General features: G+C 45.3%; 1 protein-coding gene across 1 annotated transcript in view; it reads right to left on the reverse strand.

Moving 5' to 3' along the window:
* The window catches only part of stom (stomatin), a 50,322-nt gene that overhangs the window by 13,090 nt on the left and 17,374 nt on the right, over positions 1-19,858 (reverse strand). Inside the window, exons 4-5 of the mRNA XM_060841470.1 lie at positions 1,510-1,592; positions 1,178-1,381 (exon numbers count right to left, since the gene is read on the reverse strand). Coding sequence (XP_060697453.1) covers positions 1,178-1,381; positions 1,510-1,592 — 287 coding nt within the window. The remainder of the gene's footprint in view (positions 1-1,177; positions 1,382-1,509; positions 1,593-19,858) is intronic.

Raw genomic sequence — 19,858 nt, forward strand, 5'->3', positions numbered from 1 at the left:
GCTTAACAAGGCAAGTGTATCAAGTGATCTGCAGCAGTATATAGAGCACGTTCAAGGGACTAAATGGATACTTCATCCTTCTCCCTTAATCACTGCCACTATTTTATTGATCCATCTCCCTTATTGAAAATTCCAAATTGTAAACATTCAATGCTTCCCTAACATATAACACTGACCAGTCTTTCACAGTGTGGCGTATTACTGAAGTGGTCATATTTGGATAGATCTCTCCAAAGGCAGAAGCAAGTTCTAAATTCTAAACATTCTGTAAATTACATGCAGGTAATTTTTTTTATTTGTGGTGGTATTGGGGGTGGAATGGATTGTGAACTGAAGACTTGTGTGATGAGTTTAACTAGTGAAGTTTAACTTTAAAACAAAGACTTGAAATGATGGGTCACAGCTGGAAACAAATACACATTGAATTATTTCCCAAACATCAAGCCAGCCTGTTCGATGTACAGATATGTACAAGCATGAGCCAACCACTTGCATGATAAGTAATTACTTGTTTGGTACAACTGCATCTGCACTTTGGCATTACTCAGTACTTGGAACTGATAACTGCCTTCAAGCACAATTGAGGACAATGATTAACAGGAGAGACTCTCTGAAAGGGATTAAACTGACCAATTCTCTCTTCCCCCCCCCTCCCCCCCCCCCACCCCACCCCTCACAACCCATACCCCAGTGCCTTTATCCAAAAGAAATGCACAGAAATGAAGCCAAATCTGCAAAAACGTATGGGAATAAGAAATAGGACAACACCTAAATGAGGTTAGATGGAGAAAGGGGCTTGAGTGGAGTAGAAATAAGGCCAATGAGGCCAAACAGAATGTATAGCATGGCACAGGCATGTACTCCACAACACGTGTAACACAAAGAGCTGCTGAGGCCCACTTCCAGAGGGTGCACTAAAGCTTGGGATAGCCGCTGCAAAGGCTCAGTGGAAACAGGTCACCCAGCTTCTGCTACCGTACTACACTCCGATCTGGAAAGTGCAAACCCTCCAACGCTACAGGTTTGACACGAAAATAATATGTCACAGCCTGTAACTGTCAGTGTAGTGGGGAACCTCAGAGCACCACACACTGCACTGAAATAAAACGTGTTCAGGTTTTACGCTTTGCGGAAGGTGAAAGTTTGTGCAGCATTACAAATGTGATCTGGTGCACACCTGCATGTTGTGGGCAATTTCCTCACGGTCAGACAGAATCTGAGCCAGATTTTTTGTTCCGAGCACATTCCTTAACGTGGTCTGCGCCAGGAGTCGGGTAGCGGAGTCTGCATTCGTGATGTTCGCAACCGCGAGGATGGCATTCTGAACACGGTAATACACAACCCCATCGACGCTGACCGTCACAGAATCCTTGGTGAGAATCTGGCCAAAAAACAAAATTTAAACAAAAAGGCACATTAATAAATGTACTGGAAAGGGTGCAGCATCTGACAGCTCAATCTGAAACACCAATGTACCAGATGTAACACTGAACATTTCAAACATCATACCTCTTGAGGTGGAATGTCAAAGGAAATGGTTCTCATGTCTACTTTAACAAAGGAGTCAGTGCAGGGCAAGATGAAAAACAGCCCTATGGTAAAAAGGATAAGAAATCCATTAGAAGAGATATGGAAACTTTTCAATTAAACATAAAGCAATAAGTACCGTAGGCTTCACTGGCTAGCACAGAAGTCCTGAAATTGCTCAAAAGGTGAACATTGTCAAACAAGGGTGGGTGTTAAAAACATTTTATTCAGATTCACACTGATTACAGTGACAACTCCTACATTTTTAAAGAAAAGTACACAACTTAATGTTTGCGTTTTTAGTTCTAAACTCTGCTGGCAGCTGAGTATGTTCCTAGTGCCAACTGGTCTCAGCTATTTTTAAAAGCAGAAGTTTTCCCCTCCCCCCACAACACACACATACACAACAGCGTTATGAAACAGACTGGCTCCTACATGTCACTTAACAGTTTGACAAAATAGCCAGAGATAACAGGAGACTGCAGCTCAGAGACTGCAGTCCCAACGGACAAGGTGTCACAGAGAGGTCTCTCTCAGACATGGCCCTCAAACCATCATCAGTTTCGCAAAAGTTTGTTTAATTGATAACTTTTACAAATGCACAAATGTTTACCGTTCCCCTTGGAGCTGCGGAGATTGAGGAACGATTTGATAGAAGCGTACAGCATTATGACAGGTTTAGATAAAAGAAACGCTAGACCTCCACACCAGCTGACTGCATAAGGAATGGAGAGCCCAGATTTACAGAGTTACAGAAGAATGGGAAGATAATTTTATTCCAACATTTGGCCAGAAATAGGAGCATGCTCCTCAGTCCCTCAACTCTGCTCCACCTTTTGATAAGATCATACAATTTCTAAAGGAATTTGGAAATAACACTGCAGGGCTTCATGAAGGAATGGGTTTGCCAGCTTGCTTTGCGAGGTGCCAGAATGGACTCAGTGGGCTGAATGGCCTCCTGCTGTGTTGTACATTACTCTCCCTGGGAAATGTAAGTGCCACAGTGCACAAAGGGTCAGAATGCTGTTCCACAAAGAGACAGCTGATGCTAGATCAATTTTAAATTTTAAATCAGATGACTGTCAGATTTCTGTTCACTAAAATGATTAAAGATAAGGAGCAAAGGCAGACAGATGAAGTCAGGCCAAAGGTCAGACAGGATTTCACTGAATAGTCCACTTGCCCCAGAGCCATGAGGTTATTACTGAATCCCCTTTTGCCCACCTTCCTTCCAGGTATTACACAGCTCTCTAAAATCAGCTATTCACCCTATTCTCTCTCTCCTGGCCCTTCTCCAAAACAACATGTCCAAAACTCCAAAACAGTTTGCAACTGGTCGTGATCTTAAGAGACATCTTATTCCATTTATCTATCTTTAGATACTTCAAATGTGTCTCATGTTTGAAAAGCAATGTGCCTGGAGGCGAATACTTGGCCTGATATATACAGCATGTTCCTTCTTGCTCACTTTCAAGTGCACATCCTTTATTTACATAAACCTCGGGGTCCCCTAGGCAGTGCTTTTACTTAGATAACAGATACGTGTGAGAGAAATGATGCTCACGAGAGTGCACGCGTGACAGTGTGTATGTGAGTGTATGTGTGCACGCATGTGTGAATGCGAGAGCGTGCGTGGGAGAGGGGCGGAGAGACACAGAGAGAGAGAGAGAGAGAGAGAGAGAGACAGAGAGAGACAGAGAGAGACAGACAGCGAGAGACAGACAGATAGCGAGAGACAGACAGATAGCGAGAGACAGACAGACAGAGACGGAGAGAGAGACAGAGATATTAAGGCCCCCTGTGCCCTCCTGCCTCCTAGCTTGTCTCTTCTCTTTGATGGAGAACAGGAAAGAAAGTGGTCAGTGTAGTTCAAATGGTCAGCTCATTTTCACCATGGCCTTTTTTGTTGCTGGCATCACATCGCTATGGTCGTCAAAATGAAGTTGTTAAAAGAGATATATCCCCCTCCATAATAAACAGGACAATCCCCTGAAATGAAGTCATCCGGTGGAAGGGAATATTTCTCATTCAAATGGAGGGGTGCCCATTAGATCCGAATCACTGACATCTTATTCCCATTGATCAAGCCTTCTCCAACCTACACCATGAAGTGCCACCTCGTCATTCCTGCATTGCCCAGTATGCCCCACACTTCTGTCCCAAAGTGAAAGACTTTCAGCTTTAGAGTCAAGTCTACACTGACTAGAAAAAGACAGTGGGGTGAGAGAAAGACGGTGAACAGACAAAACTGGTGACCATGGGTCAAAACTAAAAATCTGAGTCAGACTCTTGGGGCATTGCGAAAACTTACCATCAAAGCAAAATCCATTTTGTAAAACCTACATCTTTCAAAATGTAATTTCTGTCCTGGTTTTACAGGCCAGGAAGCCAGGACCACGCGGCCTGAAAATGAGGAACTGGGAAATATGAAAGCTGCTATAAATAACGGCTTCCCGTGGTTTGAACTGGCAAAAACTGCACAGTTTGTGATAAGAATTCATGCTCAACAGTTGCTAAAAAAGACAAGTGATTTGAAAGTCTGGAAATTTGTGGATAATGGAGCAGAACACTGCCTGCCAAGACTAGACAATTCAGGAATGGAACCTGGCTGTGGGGTGTTTGCATCTGAGGTTTTCTAAAGGGAATCCATCCACCTACACTAATCTGATTAGGGTATGTTTAACAAACCCAATGAACGTAATCAAATCACGACCGGCATCTGGGATCAGAAAGTTATCTAATCCCTTCCAGTTCTCCTTGCGTACTATTTACCCGCTCAGCCTCAGTGCAAGGGTGAGGCAAATTTTGAACACACATTTTCCCTTCCCTTCACATTCAATCAAGAATGAGTCAACAAGCCCGCAGAGAGGGCTAACAACGTCACCCCGGGCTGCTTATCAAAAGCCACTCACAGACCAGGAATACAGTACAACCTGATACAAGAGAAAACAAAAAGGGGAAAAGAAACAAATTCACTCTCTCCAGCTTTTGGGCCACGTGAGCACTACTTCGAGCGGGTCCACCCTGCTCCACACGACACGGAGTAGAAGGCCTCAGGTTAACTGTCCAAGATCACTAACAGCTACACTTTGTTCTCTCCACAACATTTACAAATCAAGCTCAGTTCAGAACGATGATATTAAAAGCTGCCTTTTCACGGCCAAAGCTGAGTTGGAACCAAAGAGAGTGAATCTCTCAGGGTGGCGAGTTTTAGAGGGGCATAGTTTTAGAGTAGGGAGTAGGTTGAAGAGAGGATTTGAGGAATTTCTTTTTATCCCGAGGGTGGTGGGTAAGTGGAACTTACTGTCTAAGGGCAGGTAGAGACAGGAACCGTGAGGACATATCAGAATTATTTAGATGAGAACTTGAAACTCAGTGTGCAGGGGGAAGGGACAAATATTGGAAAATGAGACTAAAATGGATGGATGCTGAATGACTGGCATTAGACTGTGGGCTGAAGGGTGTCAGGCCATGCTGTGAAAACTCTGACTCTTGTATCACCAACTATCAGAAATGTACATTAATTTACAATACATTTGCTCAGGACCTCCATCCAAATTCCTCTAGAAATCGTTGCTGTCTGCATTGTCACCACTCTCTCAGGAACTGGCATCTAGGTCATTATCACTGGCTTCTCTCCATCCCTCCCTCCCTCGCCATTAAAATGTTTTAACCTCCACAGATCGGAGAGATTCGGCAATGGATCGTTCGCAATGCAGCCTCTGAGTCCAGCTGCCAAATGGAGGCAGATTAGGACACTCGGACCGGTGTTGCATTAACAGTGCAATTACGAAGTGAATCTCAGATTAATGTTTATTAGCACAACGATCACAAAGTGAAAGATCTGTGGATGCTGGAAATCGGAAACAAAGACAGAAATTGCTGGTTCTGCAGCAGGTCTGGCAGCATCACCATAACACTAACTGATTTCTTTCCACATATGCTGGCAGGCCTGCTGAGCCTTTCCAGCAATTTGTGGGCGGCACGGTGGCACAGTGGTTAGCACTGCTGCCTCACAGCACCAGAGACCCTGGTTCAGTTCCCTCCTCAGGCGACCCTGTCTGTGTGGAGTTTGCACATTCTCCCCATGTCTGCGTGGGTTTCCTCCGGGTGCTCCGGTTTCCTCCCACAGTCACAAAGATGTGCGGGTCAGGTGAATTAGCCATGCTAAATTGCCCGTGTTAGATAAGGGGTAAATGTAGGGGTATGGGTCGCTTGCGCTTCGGCAGGTCGGTGTGGACTTGTTGGGCCGAAGGGCCTGTTTCCACACTAAGTAATCTAATCTAATTTGTCTTTGTGATCAATTAAAAGAGGACAAGTAACAGCCACAGTGATTCTCTCAACAACAGAAACTTGGGTGTGGTGCCTGTATTTGTATGTCCTCAACAAACAGGACATCTGTTGGGCCTCAGTAGGACTGCGGTGCTTCATCACAGGAAGGTTGTGCATGCATAGGATAGAGAGAGCAGAACTGGTTTACAAGTACGGTTCCAAGAACGAGAAACTCCAGTAGGTGAACAGATTGAAGAAGTGGGGGCCCGTTTTCCTTGGAGGGAAGGCAGCAGGGAGGAGCTGTGTCAGCTCAAAATCACAAACAGGCTGGACAGAGTTGACAGGAAGAAGAAAAAAAGAGCGAGGGGGCACGTGATGTGCAAACAAAGCAAGATGATGGGTGGAAAATAAAACAATGCATCCAGTGAGTAGCTAGGGGTTAGAATACACTGCTTGGAAAGGCAACAGAGCCAGGTTCAATTGAGGCATTGAGGGGGGTACGGGGTGATTCTTCAGCTTCATGGTGACTCAGTGGTTAGCACTACTCTCTCAACGCTAGGGACCTGGATTCGATTCCACTTTCAAGCGACTCTCTATGTGGAGTTTGCACATCCTCCCCGGGTGCGCAGGTTTCAACCGGTTTCCTCCCAAAATCCAAAGATCTGCCAGTTAGGTGGATTGGCCATGTTAAGTTGCCCGGTGTCTCGATGTGTAGGTTAGGTGGTTAACCATAGGAAATACAGCGTTATAAGGCCGGATCTGGATTGATGGCCTTTGGATGGTCAGTGTGGACTCGATGGGCCAAATGGCCTGCTTCCACACTGTAGGGAATTTGATGAAAGGATTGGCGCTGGAGAACAGAACGGGAGCAGGTACAACGTGTGCCTTCTGCACTGTCACCATTTTGTGAAGCTGTGAACTTTAAAATGCTGGACGATTCCGGCACATATCCTCTCCGCTCAAAAACACAACCAGCTCGCTCCCAAAGTATTACCCAGCTGTCCAGCTCCTGGCACACTTCAGACAAGTCAACATGAAGGGGTGTGAGATAAAGACATCAAGATCCATTTTGTAAATACCCAGTTATAAAGGCTTAAGGCTCATTTATGATTGGAAGCAGGTGCTTTTTTTATACACAAAATTGCCAAATGTCCTACCGCACCCCCACCCTCACACCACCCGTTTCAAATCCAGGTTAAGCAGAAACTGGATTTTCTTGCTGCTGTTCGCAGTGGAACCAGTTTTATTGCCTGGGTCAAACATTAAGCATGAGACAGCATAAAACACACGGGGAATACTCACTCACAATCATACCCATGACGGAGCTCAACTTGAAACACCTTTAACAGTCCTGGTCAGAGGCTGCGAATTTACTCAAAAAGGGAGGTTGTTAATCACTTGGGAACCAATGCCCTGTTGTTTTATGGAGGCAAATCTAATTATCAAATTGCAGGGTGGAGCTGAATTTTGGTCAGGGTGATGTCAGCCTGCAAGGGCCGGAGTGGAGATAGAGTAGTGGTAACGTCATTGGGAAACGGGGCCTGAAGTCCAGACAAATACTCCAGGGTCACGCGTTCAACTCTCACCACAGCAACAAGCAGAATGTTAATTCAATCAATTAAAACAGGAATGAAAGGATAGCCTCAGTAAGAGTCAAAATATTATAGAGGAAAAAAAACTGCAGATACTGGAATCCAAAAGGAGATAGGCAGGAGGCTGGAGGAACACAACAGGCCAGGCAGCATCAGGAGGTGGAGAAGTCGGCACTTTGGGTGCAGTTATCAAGGGTCATAAAAATCCACGAGATTCACTAATGCTTTTTAGTGAAGGAAATTTACCATCCTTACCTCATCTCGCTTACATAGATTAGATTAGAGTGTGGAAACAGGCCCTTCGGCCCAACAAGTCCACACTGACCTGCCGAAGTACAACCCACCCAGACCCCATTCCCCTACACTTACCCCTTTACCTAACACTATGGCCAATTTAGCATGGCCAATTCACCTGACCTACACATTTTTGGACTGTGGGAGGAAACCGGAGCACCCGGAGGAAACCCAAGCAGACATGGGGAGAATGTGCAAACTCCACACAGTCAGTCGCCTGAGGCAGGAATTGAACCCGGATCTCTGGCGCTGTGAGGCAGCAGTGCTAACCACTGTGCCACCGGGTTCATGTGGGAGGCTGTTCTCTACTTCCTTTATTCATTCACAGAATGAGGGCATCACTGGCTAGGCCAGCATTTATTGACCATTCCTAATTGCCCAGAGGGCAGTTAAGAGCGAACACATTGCAGTGGATCTGGAGTCACATGTAGGCCATGCCCGGTAAGGATGACAGTTTCCATCCCTAAAAGACATTAGTGAATCACAAGTGCTTTTCCTGATCATTGATGACCATGAATCCACAGTCATCGGTCCCCAGAATGTTATCTGGGTTTCTGGATTAACAGTCCAGCGATAATACCACTAGGCCATCGCCTCCCCCACCACAGGGGAAAGTTATAGGGCAGGAGGTGCCAGGGTATGCCTCCCACTTAAAGCTGCTCTGTCTCACCCATACACACACACCATCTCGCGCTCACTCGTACTCCCACCCACACACACACCCCTTTGCACGTCAAGAAGAAAATAATCACAGATGGGAGTCACAGAATCTCTCCCTAATCCAAGTCAAGGTTTTTTTTTAAAGCATTCAGCAATTTTAAAACTTCCTGCACATCTGTTAATGTAATATTTAGGGTAGTCCATGATAACTTTGTAGCTATGGAGGTTCACCCCCACCCCCCCAATTCAATATCATGAGCACTAACATTCGCTCCTTATCCTACAGGGGGCATTCTGCTATGGGGCAGCTCTCAGCCCTGGCGCCAGAATGGACGACATTCGGATATCGGGCGGAGTACAATCTGGGAAAGCCTCGTTCAACTGTCAGGCTTCCGGTCAAACAGTGCTGCTGTGTTGGGAGCTGCATCTGGTTTAGCTTTTCTGTCATGAGCTGGTGTGCTGGCCCAGTTACTGAACCTGGTTAAATCCGTGCTGACCATGAACAGCACGTACCTCTCCCCGGTTCAAGTGTCAGATCAGGGCCCAGAGCAACAAGTTCACCTCTCGGCTTGGCTCCTTCCTCACTCGGATTCTCCTTTTCCTCTCCCAGTTTAGACACTGGGAGAAAGTCCTCCTCCTTGTTGCCTTCGATCTCTGAGCCTCTCAGCTCCAGGCTTCCATCCCACGTTCCCCAAAAACGCTTCTTGGGTACGACAGACCTAACAACGCTAACCCACAACAACTCAAGGTGCTCTGCTTGCAATGATCACCCTCTGCCTGGACTCCAAACCACAATTAAACCAACCCCCCGATCGATTCTCAACCGCTCCTGCACGTTTCCTTCTCAAAGACCAGCACAGTGGCTCAGTGGTTAGCAGTGCTGCTTCTCAGTGCCAGGGATCTGGGTTCAATTCCAGCCTTGGGTGACTGTCTGTGTGGAGTTTGCACATTCTCCCAGTGTCTGCGTGGGGTTCCTCCGCGTGCTCCTGTTTCCTCCACAGCCCACAGATGGTTAGGTGAACTGACCATGCTAAATTGCCCATAGTGTTCAGGGATGTGTAGGTTAGATTCATGAGTCAGGGGAAATGTAGAGGAATGGGTCTGGGTAGATCACTCTTTGGAGGGTCAGTGTGGACTGGTTGGGCCAAATGGCCTGTGTCCACACTGTAGGGATTCTATGATAAACAAATGGTGCAGTTTAAATTCCATTAACAAAAGCTCAAATCAGTATGAACCCTGAGGACAAAAGTCAATCTGGCTCACAAATGTCTCTTTGGAAAGGAAATCCTAAATAATCTGGCCCACCTAGACACCAGGCGTAGAACAAAGTGGCTGACCATTAACTGTCCTCTAAAAAGGATTCACAAGCTTCCCAGATTCAGGGGCAATTAGGGACAGGCAACAAATCTTGATCCTAGGTGAATTGGCCATACTAAATTGCCCGTAGTTTAGGTGAAGGGGTAAAGGTAGGGGTATGGGTGGGTTGCGCTTCGGGGGGGGTCGGTGTGGTCTTGTTGGGCCGAAGGGCCTGTTTCCACACTGTAAGTAATCTAACCTAAAAAAAACCTTGGCAGAGACAAGGTGATGGGGTGTGTAAAAAGTATTGAAGTGTTCAATCAACCATGATTGCATTGAAAGGCAGGGCAGGTTTGATGGGCTGAATGGCTTATTGTTCCTATGATATACCCATGTTCCATAAAAGAGGTTTTAAACAATTCTTCTAGATACATTATTTAAATGCCATTCTGCTACATATCCTGAGCAACTTACTGAATAGAATGGAGCAGTGCAAGGATTAAATAGATTAGAAAGATAGGGAGAGAATTTTTAACCCATGAGTCATATTACATAGGCATGTTGCCATATCTTGTTTGAAATTCTTTTAATTTTATATCAAAGACACATTATGTAGACATGGTCCATTAATCCTGCCTTATCTCACCTCTGTGCAGGAGCTAAACCATTAACTTGATGTCACAAGGAATTAAGGGCTACGGGGAGAATGCGGGTAAGTGGAGTTGAAGTGCCCATCAGCCATGATTGAATGGCGGAGTGGACTCGATGGGCCGAATGGCCTTACTTCCACTCCTATGTCTTATGGTCTTAACTTCTTGCTGAATTATAAGCACAAGAGTTTAACAGTGACCAGCGAGCTGCAGCCATTGAATTGAAAATTATTGGGGAATCTATGTGTAAAACAATAACAAACACAATTTGTTGTCATAGAACATAGAACAATACAGCACAGAACAGGCCCTTTGGCCCACGATATTGTGCCGAACATTTGTCCTAGCTTAAGCACCTATCCCTGTACCTATCCAATTGCTGCTTAAAGGTCACCAATGATGTTGACTCTGCCACTCCCACAGGCAGCGCATTCCATGCCCCCACCACTCTAGAGATGTACAGCATGGAAACAGACCTTTTGGTCCACCCTGTCCATACCAACCAGATATGCCAACCCAATCTAATCCCACCTGCCAGCACCCGGCCCATATCCCTCCAAACCGTTCCTATTCATATACCCATCCAAATACCTTTTAAATGTTGCAATTGTACCATCCTCCACCATTTCCTCTGGCAGCTCATTCCATACATGCACCACCCTCTGCGTGAAAAAGTTGCCTCTAAGGTGTCTATTATAACTTTCCCATCTCACCTTAAACCTATGCCCTCTAGTTCTGGACTCCCCCATCCCAAGGAAAAGACTTTGCCTATTTACCCTATCCATGCCCCTCATGGTTTTATAAACCTCTAGACGGTCACCCCTCAGCTTCCGATGCTCCAGGGAAAGCAGCCCCAGCTTATTTAGCCTCCTTCTGTAGCTCAAATCCTCCAAACCTGGCAACATCCTTGTAAATCTTTTCTCAACCCTTTCACATTTCACAACATCCTTCCAATAGCACGGAGAGCAGAATTGCATGCAGTTTTCCAAAAGTGGCCTAACCAATGTCCTGTACAGCCGCAACGTGACCTCCCAACTCATGTACTCAATACTCTGACTACAAGGCCAACAACCCCAGAAAGACAATTTCATATTCACTACTTCTCTCTCGGTCAATCACCCCCCAATATAAATATGAAATTCTACACTTTGATGTGAAAAACACAAAGGAAGGGTACTATTTAGTGATGATCTATTGGGAAATGTGTTGATGTCCTCTTACACCAGATAATTAAACAGGCAGGTGCAATAAGCAATTAGGAAAGCCAATAGTATACTGGCCTTCATTGCAATAGGATTGGAGTTTGGAAGTATAGATGTCTTACTGCACTTTTACAGGGCCTTGCTGAGACTGTACCTGGAGTACTGTGTGCAGTTTTGGCCTCCTTCCCCAAGAAAGGTCATAGCTGCCATAAAGGGAGTATAGTGGAGGGTCACTAGGCTGATATTTTCCTGCTCCTCGGATGCTGCCTGACCTGCTGTGCTTTTCCAGCACCACTCTGATCTCAACTCTGATACGAGAGATGGCAGGAATGTCGTATGAGAGTAAAATTAATTTGACTGGGCCTGTAGTTTAGACGAATGAGAGAGAATCTGATTGAAATGCATAAAATTCCGACAGGACTAGGACACACTAGAGGCAGAGAGGATAGTTTCCCTGGTTGGGGGAGGCGAGAACCAGGGACGGAGTCTCAGGATAACAGAGATACCATTTGGCACGGAGATGTAAAAAAGCTCTCTTCACTCAAAGGGTGGTGGACCTGTGGAATTTACCAACACGGAAGGCTGCAGAGGCCAAGTCACTTCTCCAATTCAAGGAGGAGCTGGGAAATTCTTAAACATAAAAAAGCACAAGGGCATCAGGTGAAAGCAGATATTTGGTGTTGAGATAGAGGATCAGCCATGATCATAGAATCCCTACAGTGTGGGAACAGACCCTTCAGCCCGACAAGTCCACACCGACCCTCCAAAGGGTGTCCCACCCAAACCTATTTCCCTACCCTATTACTCCACATTTCCCCTGACTAATGCACCTAACCCACACATCCTTGAATACTATGGACAGTTTAGCATGGCCAATTCACCTAACCTGCATATCTTTGGACTATGGGAGGAAACCAGAGCACCAGGACAAAACCCACAGACACACGGGGAGACTGTGCAGCCTCCACACAGACATTCAACAGAGGCTGGAATCGAACCCGGGTCCCTGTGAGGCAGCAATGCTAATCACTGAGCCACCATGTCAGGGTATCATACTGAATGGCAGAGCAGGTTGGAAGGGCTGAATGGCCTGCTCCTGGTTAATACAAGAAATTTGCCATTGAAAAGCCCAGACCAACTGTCACAGTGCAACATTAACAGTTAACGTGGTTGCCTAAAATACAGAGGCCTTGAGTGGGAAGCACTGGCAGGTGGCAAAAAAGACCCAATGCCCAAGAGTAATGCACATGATCGTCCGGTCACACGGGATTCTGCAACGGCCAAGGCTTGTTTTCGCATCCTCCAGAATCTCAGCTTCACTTCTTTCAGTTGCAAGCCCCAATTTGCCCAGTGGTTGCATAACAGCACAAAGCAAGTGGCAACAAAGCCGACCCTCATTAAAAATAACTGCAACAGCTGGTGCTAAACCAACTATGACAGGCCACAGAGAGAAAAACAAAGAGCTTCGGTGAGCTAATGCTCTGAGTAAAGAGGTGTCTTTGTGCAAAGAGTGGGTGCAAATATGCGGTTATGCTCCCACAGGGAGAGTCTGGAGTCAGCAATAACAATGCATTGAAAACAGGAAGTTAGACTAAGCATTTGAGAGGGAGCTACTTGTAACATTGGATTTTGAGGAAACCTGGAAGGACAGTAGACACCAGTATAAACTTATTGGGCTGAATGGCCTGTTTGAAAGCCCTGTATTATGTGGAACCCTTTGTGTAATGAAGTCCACCATGAATACACAATCTGCAAATACACTGGGGGCCATTATTTAAAATCTATGTTGCACCAGTCAGCAGGGGTATGGGATTTTCTTTCACTCATTTACAGGAATATGAGCACCTGAATCATCATTCATTGCCATCTTCAGAGTCAACCATGTTTCTGTGGATCTGGAGTCACTCACAGGCCAGGGTAAGGGAAAGCAGACTGCCCTCACCTCAGGAACGTTAGTGAAGCAATGGCTTTTCCCTCCAAACATTTCACGGCCATCATCAGACTCTTAATTCCAGACTTTCATCGACTTGAAATTCACCCTACCACGGCAGGAATCCAATCCAGAATATGACCTGGGTTTTCCAGCATAAATAGTCGAATGATAATACCACTAGGCCATTGCTCGAAACTTGCAATTTGTCCAGCTGTCACAAGACGTCACAGAAAGTTTCCCCTCCCACACAAAAACCTTAGACCTGACCACAGATAATGGGGCTTGCAGTAAATTGGCCTCAGATCCATACTGTATACTCAGAACTACCAGATCCGAAAAAACTGCAGTGGGGTTTCCCAGACTGCCTCTCTGAATACAATGAGCAGAGGTAGAAAATTACCAGCTTTAATATCAAAACTAAGGATCAGCTGCTGGGAACTGCTAGCAACCGACTTTCTTTCAGAGGTTCGGTCAGGGAAGAGTGATCCACTTGTAAAATCTGACACAAACTCCACATTTTATTTTGATGATTGCACCGATTTGTACATCGCACATCAAACAATCATGATTTTTCTTTGTCTTAAAAAAAAGATTTCTCTGCCCTCAAAAGGAATGGAACAGTTTCCAAACCTAGTTGTAGCGAGGTCAGGTATAAATGTGGTTAGAATCAAGCGGAGGTTATTTCTCTCTCAGTCCTAACCATAGACAAATATCATTTCCTGCCTCATTGTGATAACTCACATCAACCACACAATTCAGCTTCGAGCTAAGTTGGAGATTTAGTATCAGGGTTATGCCTGGTGTCACTGGTGATTCACAGCTGGGCAAATAGTGTCCCTAAACTGGTGCCATCGTAGGAAAATCCTTACAGTGTCTGCAAAACTTGCTATTATTTCGGCCCAGATTTACTCAGTCCCACCAGTGACAGTCTGGAATCTGAAGCATACTAATGCTCAAGCCATTGGCAACACATATTTTGTTTTGAAGTATTTTAAGGGACAGACGTATTGCTTACAATAATGACTCGCATTGGCTCCTACAGACTCTGCTCTGGAATGAAGTGAGATGCTATGGGGGAGGGAGGAGAAGCAAGAAGATGGGGAGTGGGTAGCCGGCTCTCAATTCCATAGAGTCTCCAAAATAGATCTTTAAAAGCATTTTCAGGGCATTTTTGCAACCCTTAGGCATTTTATAAAGTTGTGCACTTGTTAAAATATTGGCGACCTTACATTCAAGCGCCATTTAAACTGACTGGGACAGAGTCCATGTACCTGTGCATGTGGGCCTGCACAAACATCTCCAGGTTGTTAGACTGAGCTTCAGAGTCAGGCTGCGCTATGCGAGATCATTGGTCCAATCAAACGCAGATCAGAAGTTGGAGGCGGAATGTAATTTCAACTTTGCCATCGTTATCACAACTGATAACATCTTTTCTTCAGGAAGTCTTTGATTCTCCCTGCCAAAGGAGGCCTGTTTCTGTTCAGATTTTGCAAACTAATGGTTTAAAACAAAACCAAACATATGAAGAATTTGTCCAATCCCTCCTTTGCCACTTATGGCCAAGTTGCCATTTATTTTCCACCTCTGCAATACTTATTCTACCCTGTCTCGCTCTCTCTCTCAATCTCTGTAATTCAAGGGAGCAACTTGCACAATACAGACCCAGGGGTGCTGGTCACCCGAATGTACCTGACCCTAGGTAGTCACTCTGCATGTGAGCATTAACCCAGTGAAGGGCAGCACACTATTTGACCTCAGAGGCATCACAACTACGTCCAATCAGACATAACAGAAGGTCAGCACTTCCCAGCGAGACTCCTTGGGTAGAGTTTGGAATCAAGATGCACCATCTCTGGGTAACATTAAGCACTCTCCCACTGGCCTGGCATTAACCTAAGATATCCACACTACATAATACAGTAACCATCCTTGAGCAGACAAGTGCTTTTGCCAAAACAAGTTCATTTGTCCAGACTCGGTAAGATTTATTTTTAACACAGAAAAGGGAGCCTACACCACCATGGAACAAACTTTCACTAAAAAATAACCACCACAGGTGAGGGGTACAGGAACACAGTGGAAATGTTACAGGACCAGTGATCCAAGCAGCTGAACTAACGGTCTAAAGACACGCAAGTTCAATTCCTACTATTGAGGAAGTTTAAATTCACTTAAGTTCAAATCTGGAATAAAACACTGAGTTAAACTGACAATGATCGTGAAGTGGTGTTAAAAAAAAGTTCATCTGTTTCACTAATGGACAGGGAAGGAATCTGCCGACTTTACCTGCTCTGACCTACATGTAATACCAGACGCACAGTAACGGGACTGATTCCGAAACACCTTCTATAAAAGGCAAGAAAGCCAGCAGTTTTATTTTTTATTAATTTGACCAATTTTTCTAATCAACCTGTTCAGTGATGCTATTTCACACCTCTGGAGCAGGTCGGACTTGAACCTACCTCCCAGTCCATGCGTAGGGACCCTCCACTTAACCCCAGAGCCCTCTCTTATCAACACGGTACAGGGGAACAGAAAAACCTCTGTTGGCTGCACCTAATCCACACGGACTACAACAATTCAAGAAAGTAGCTCATGAACATGTTCTCCAGGGTAATTAGGACTGGAAATAAATGTTCTCATTTCAAGAATGAACAATAAAAGAAAGGCAGGACCATTAGCCACTGCTTCAGCATAGCAGCTACACAGACAGGGGAAATTAAAGTAAATTAAAATCAATTGTGGGAAAGTGAGTGGGATGAAGCAGCTGCTAGAGTTTGAGAATGCCTGGCAATTTGCCCATTTCCACTGCTTTTCCAATGGTTCTTCGAATCTAGTTTGCCTCTTGACAGTCAGCACTGAAACCAATGGTCAGTATTTATTGTCATAGTGAGGAAATTCAGATCATTAAATCAATGACCAGGATCACACTGAACTGCAGAGCAGGCTTGAGGATCCAAACAGCCTAGGCCTGTTCCTAATTAATCTGGATGTAACACCATTGACTTCCATGCCTTCAGTTGCCTAGGCCACAATCTCTGGAACTCTCTGCCTAGGTCCTTCCACTCAATCTTACAGACATGCCATTGAATGTGAAGGGTATTACATTTCTGAATTGCCCCACTGACCAGGAAGTAAATTGGACTAGTCACAAACACTATTGCCACCACAGCAGGTCAGAAACTGGATATCCTGTAGTAACCAACTCATCACCTGATTCCAAAAGCCTTCTCACTGTCTACAAAGCCTAAGTGAAGGCTGTGTTGCAATACTCTCAAGTCACCTGATGAGTGCAGTTCAAGTAGTTAACACCAACCAGGAAAAACAAAATCAATCTCTTTGACTAATTTTATTTTATTCTAATGGTGGCTTAACCAGTGTCCTGTACAAACTCAAAATGACCTCCCAACTCTTAGACTCAATGCACTGACCAATGAAGGCAAGCTTACCAATCACCACCTTCACTATCCTGTCTACCTGCGACTCCATTTTCAAGGAACAATGCACCCACGCCTCAAGTTCACTTTGTTCAGCAATACTCACCAGGACTCTACCAATAAGTGTATAAGTCCTGCCCTGACTTGCCGTACCAAAATGCAACACCTCACATTTACCTAAATTAAACTCAATCTGCCTGTCCTCAGCCCATTGGCCCATCTGATCAAGATCCCATTGTATTCAGTGATAACCTTTTACACCGTCCACTACACCATCTATTTTGGTGTCATCCGCAAACGTACTAACAATGTCTCCTATATTCACAGATAAATCATTTATGTAAAAGAAGAAAAGCAGTTGACCCAGTACAGATTCTTGTGACACACTGTTGCTCACAGGACACTGTCTCCTACATGTAAGCTATTTTTATATCTAAATGGCTAGCACCCCATGGATTCCATGTGATCTAACCTTGCAAATCAGTCTACCATACAGAACCTTTTCGAATACCTTGCGGAAGTCTATATAGGCAATGTCTACCGCTCTGCCTTCATCTACCTTCTTTACCATTTCTTCAAACAAAAACTTCAATTAAGTTAGTGAGACACAATTTCCTGTGCACAAAGCTATGTCGACTATCCCTCATCAGTACCTGCCTTTCCAAATACATGCAAATCCTGTCCCTGAGAATCCCCTCCAACAACTTGAAGGGCTTATGCCCAAAACATCGATTCTCCTGCTCCTCAGATGCTGCCTGACCTGCTGTGCTTTCCCAGCACCACAATCTTGATACTGACCACAGATGTTAGGTTTACTGGTCTACAGTGCCCTGGCTTTTCCTTGCCACCTTTCTTAAATAATGGCGCCACATTTGACACCTCCCATTCTCTGTCACCAGATGAGCTGCCAGAGGTGGTGGAGGAGGCTGGAACAACAGTCATTTAAATGGCATCTGAATGGGTACATTAATAGGAAGGCTTTAGACGGATATGGGTCAAATGCTGGCAAATGGAACCAGATCAGTGTAGGAGGTCTGGTCAGTGCAGGAGGTCTGGTCCAACTTGTCTGCACTGACCAAAGGGTCTGCTTCCATGCTGTATAACTCTATGACTGGCACCCAGTTACCACCATAAACATTTATTCTCTCTACCACTGCCTTACAAGATGAAGTGTAGCAGTCCTTCAAATAATTCTCTAACCTCAACTTCCAGACCTACAATCTCACATCTAGCAAGGGAGGGGGTGGGGGGGGGGCGGCACAGATGGCAGGTCACTGGGGATAACCATACCTGCAAGTTCCACTTCAAACTTCCACTCCATCCTGACTTGGCAATCTATTGCCGTTTGTCCATGGTCAAAAGTCCTGGAGCTCGCTAACTCATAGCATGGCATAATCCTTCAGCACAAAGGCTGCAAAGGCTGTAACAGTGATTCAAGAAGTGGTTCACCACCACCTTCCCAAGGACAATTAGGGACTGACAGAGACACACATGAGTAAAACAGGTTGGTCTGCTGGCCTACATTACGTTAGCATTCTTGGCCCACTCAGCAACAACACTGTTAATGCTTGATCTTCAGCTTCCACGCGTTAGGCTGAAGTTCCTCATCTAGACTCAGAATCATACAGCCCTTCAGCCCATCAAGTCTGCAACTTACATGGAAATGAAGATATTCAGAAGATTCAACTGTGATGTTGGCAAATCAGAACTGCTGCAGTCTCACAGAGCCACTTGTTGCAGAGGTGTTCGAGCAGGTTAATTTAAAATAATCTTTCTTTTTGAAAGCAAGATTTCTTGCTCACATCTTCTTGGGCTTCAGGCAGCCACCAAAACACAATCGGTTTCCTATAAAAATGTTGCAGGAGGGAGAAATATTGACGAGGCAACTGGGGCAAAACTGCCCTGAGTACTCTCCTTCAAGCAGTAAGTACCATGGGACTTGAACACAGCTGTCGGATCAGGAGAGTCTGCTCCCAACACGCACGGACACACACACACGTGCACACTATCTGAACAACTTCAGCATCCCATCACATTATGGAAAGGGAGGAAGAAGATAGAAAACAGGTACTTGCTGCAAACAAGCACTGCCTTTGTAATCTTAGAAGTCAATGGGTCCCATCTTAGGTAAAGTCACCATAATGCCACTCTGTCATTATATAGAGGGAGAGATGGCTGCTGGTTGTTTAACCTGAGCGTCGCCATGTCTCGGGCATGGGGATGGGTTGAGATGGAGAGTCCTTCATGGTAATCTCAGCCGGTGCAGGAATTGAACCGGTTCTCCAGAACCAAAGGACAGTGAGTCAGAGAGAATAGGAAACAGCCCCAAAAGGTCACATCAGAACTATTGTGTTTTTAAGAAAAAGTGATGCATGGTTAGAATCTGGAATCTACTGCCTGAGAATAGGCCATAGAGTTGGAGAATTAACTGAAAAGAAATGAAATCCCAATGCTACAGGGAAATGGTATAAGGGTGGTACTAGTGGAGTTGTTCTTACAGAAAACAGCATGGGCCTCATTCTGTGCTGTGCAAAGGTGCGGACTGCAGATGCTGGAAACCAGAGTAGAGGTCAGAGTGGTGCTGGAAAAGCACAGCAGGTCAGGCAGCATCTGAGGAGCAGGAAAATCGACGTTTCAAGCATAAGCCCTTCATCAGGAATGGCTCATTCTGTGCTGCACCTATTTAATTGTTGTTTTGAGGCATTTTGCAGAACATTCCAAATAAGCTCTGAATTTTCACTTGTCCCATTTCACCCAGACAAGTACAAAGAATGAAGAACAGTTTAGCACAGGAGCAGGCCCTTCGGCCCTCCAAGCCTGTGCCAACACATTTTGCCCTTCACTTACAGGATCCCTATCCCTTTATTGCTTTCCTATTCATGTACTTGTCCAGGTGTTTCTTGAATGCTGCTATTGTGTCTGCTTCCGCCATCTCCTCTGGCAGCACATTGCAGGCACTCACCACCGTGTGTGTGAAAAACTTGCCTCGCGCATC

Source organism: Hemiscyllium ocellatum, chromosome 21 (genome assembly GCF_020745735.1).
Source record: "Hemiscyllium ocellatum isolate sHemOce1 chromosome 21, sHemOce1.pat.X.cur, whole genome shotgun sequence".
Classification (NCBI taxonomy): domain Eukaryota; kingdom Metazoa; phylum Chordata; class Chondrichthyes; order Orectolobiformes; family Hemiscylliidae; genus Hemiscyllium; species Hemiscyllium ocellatum.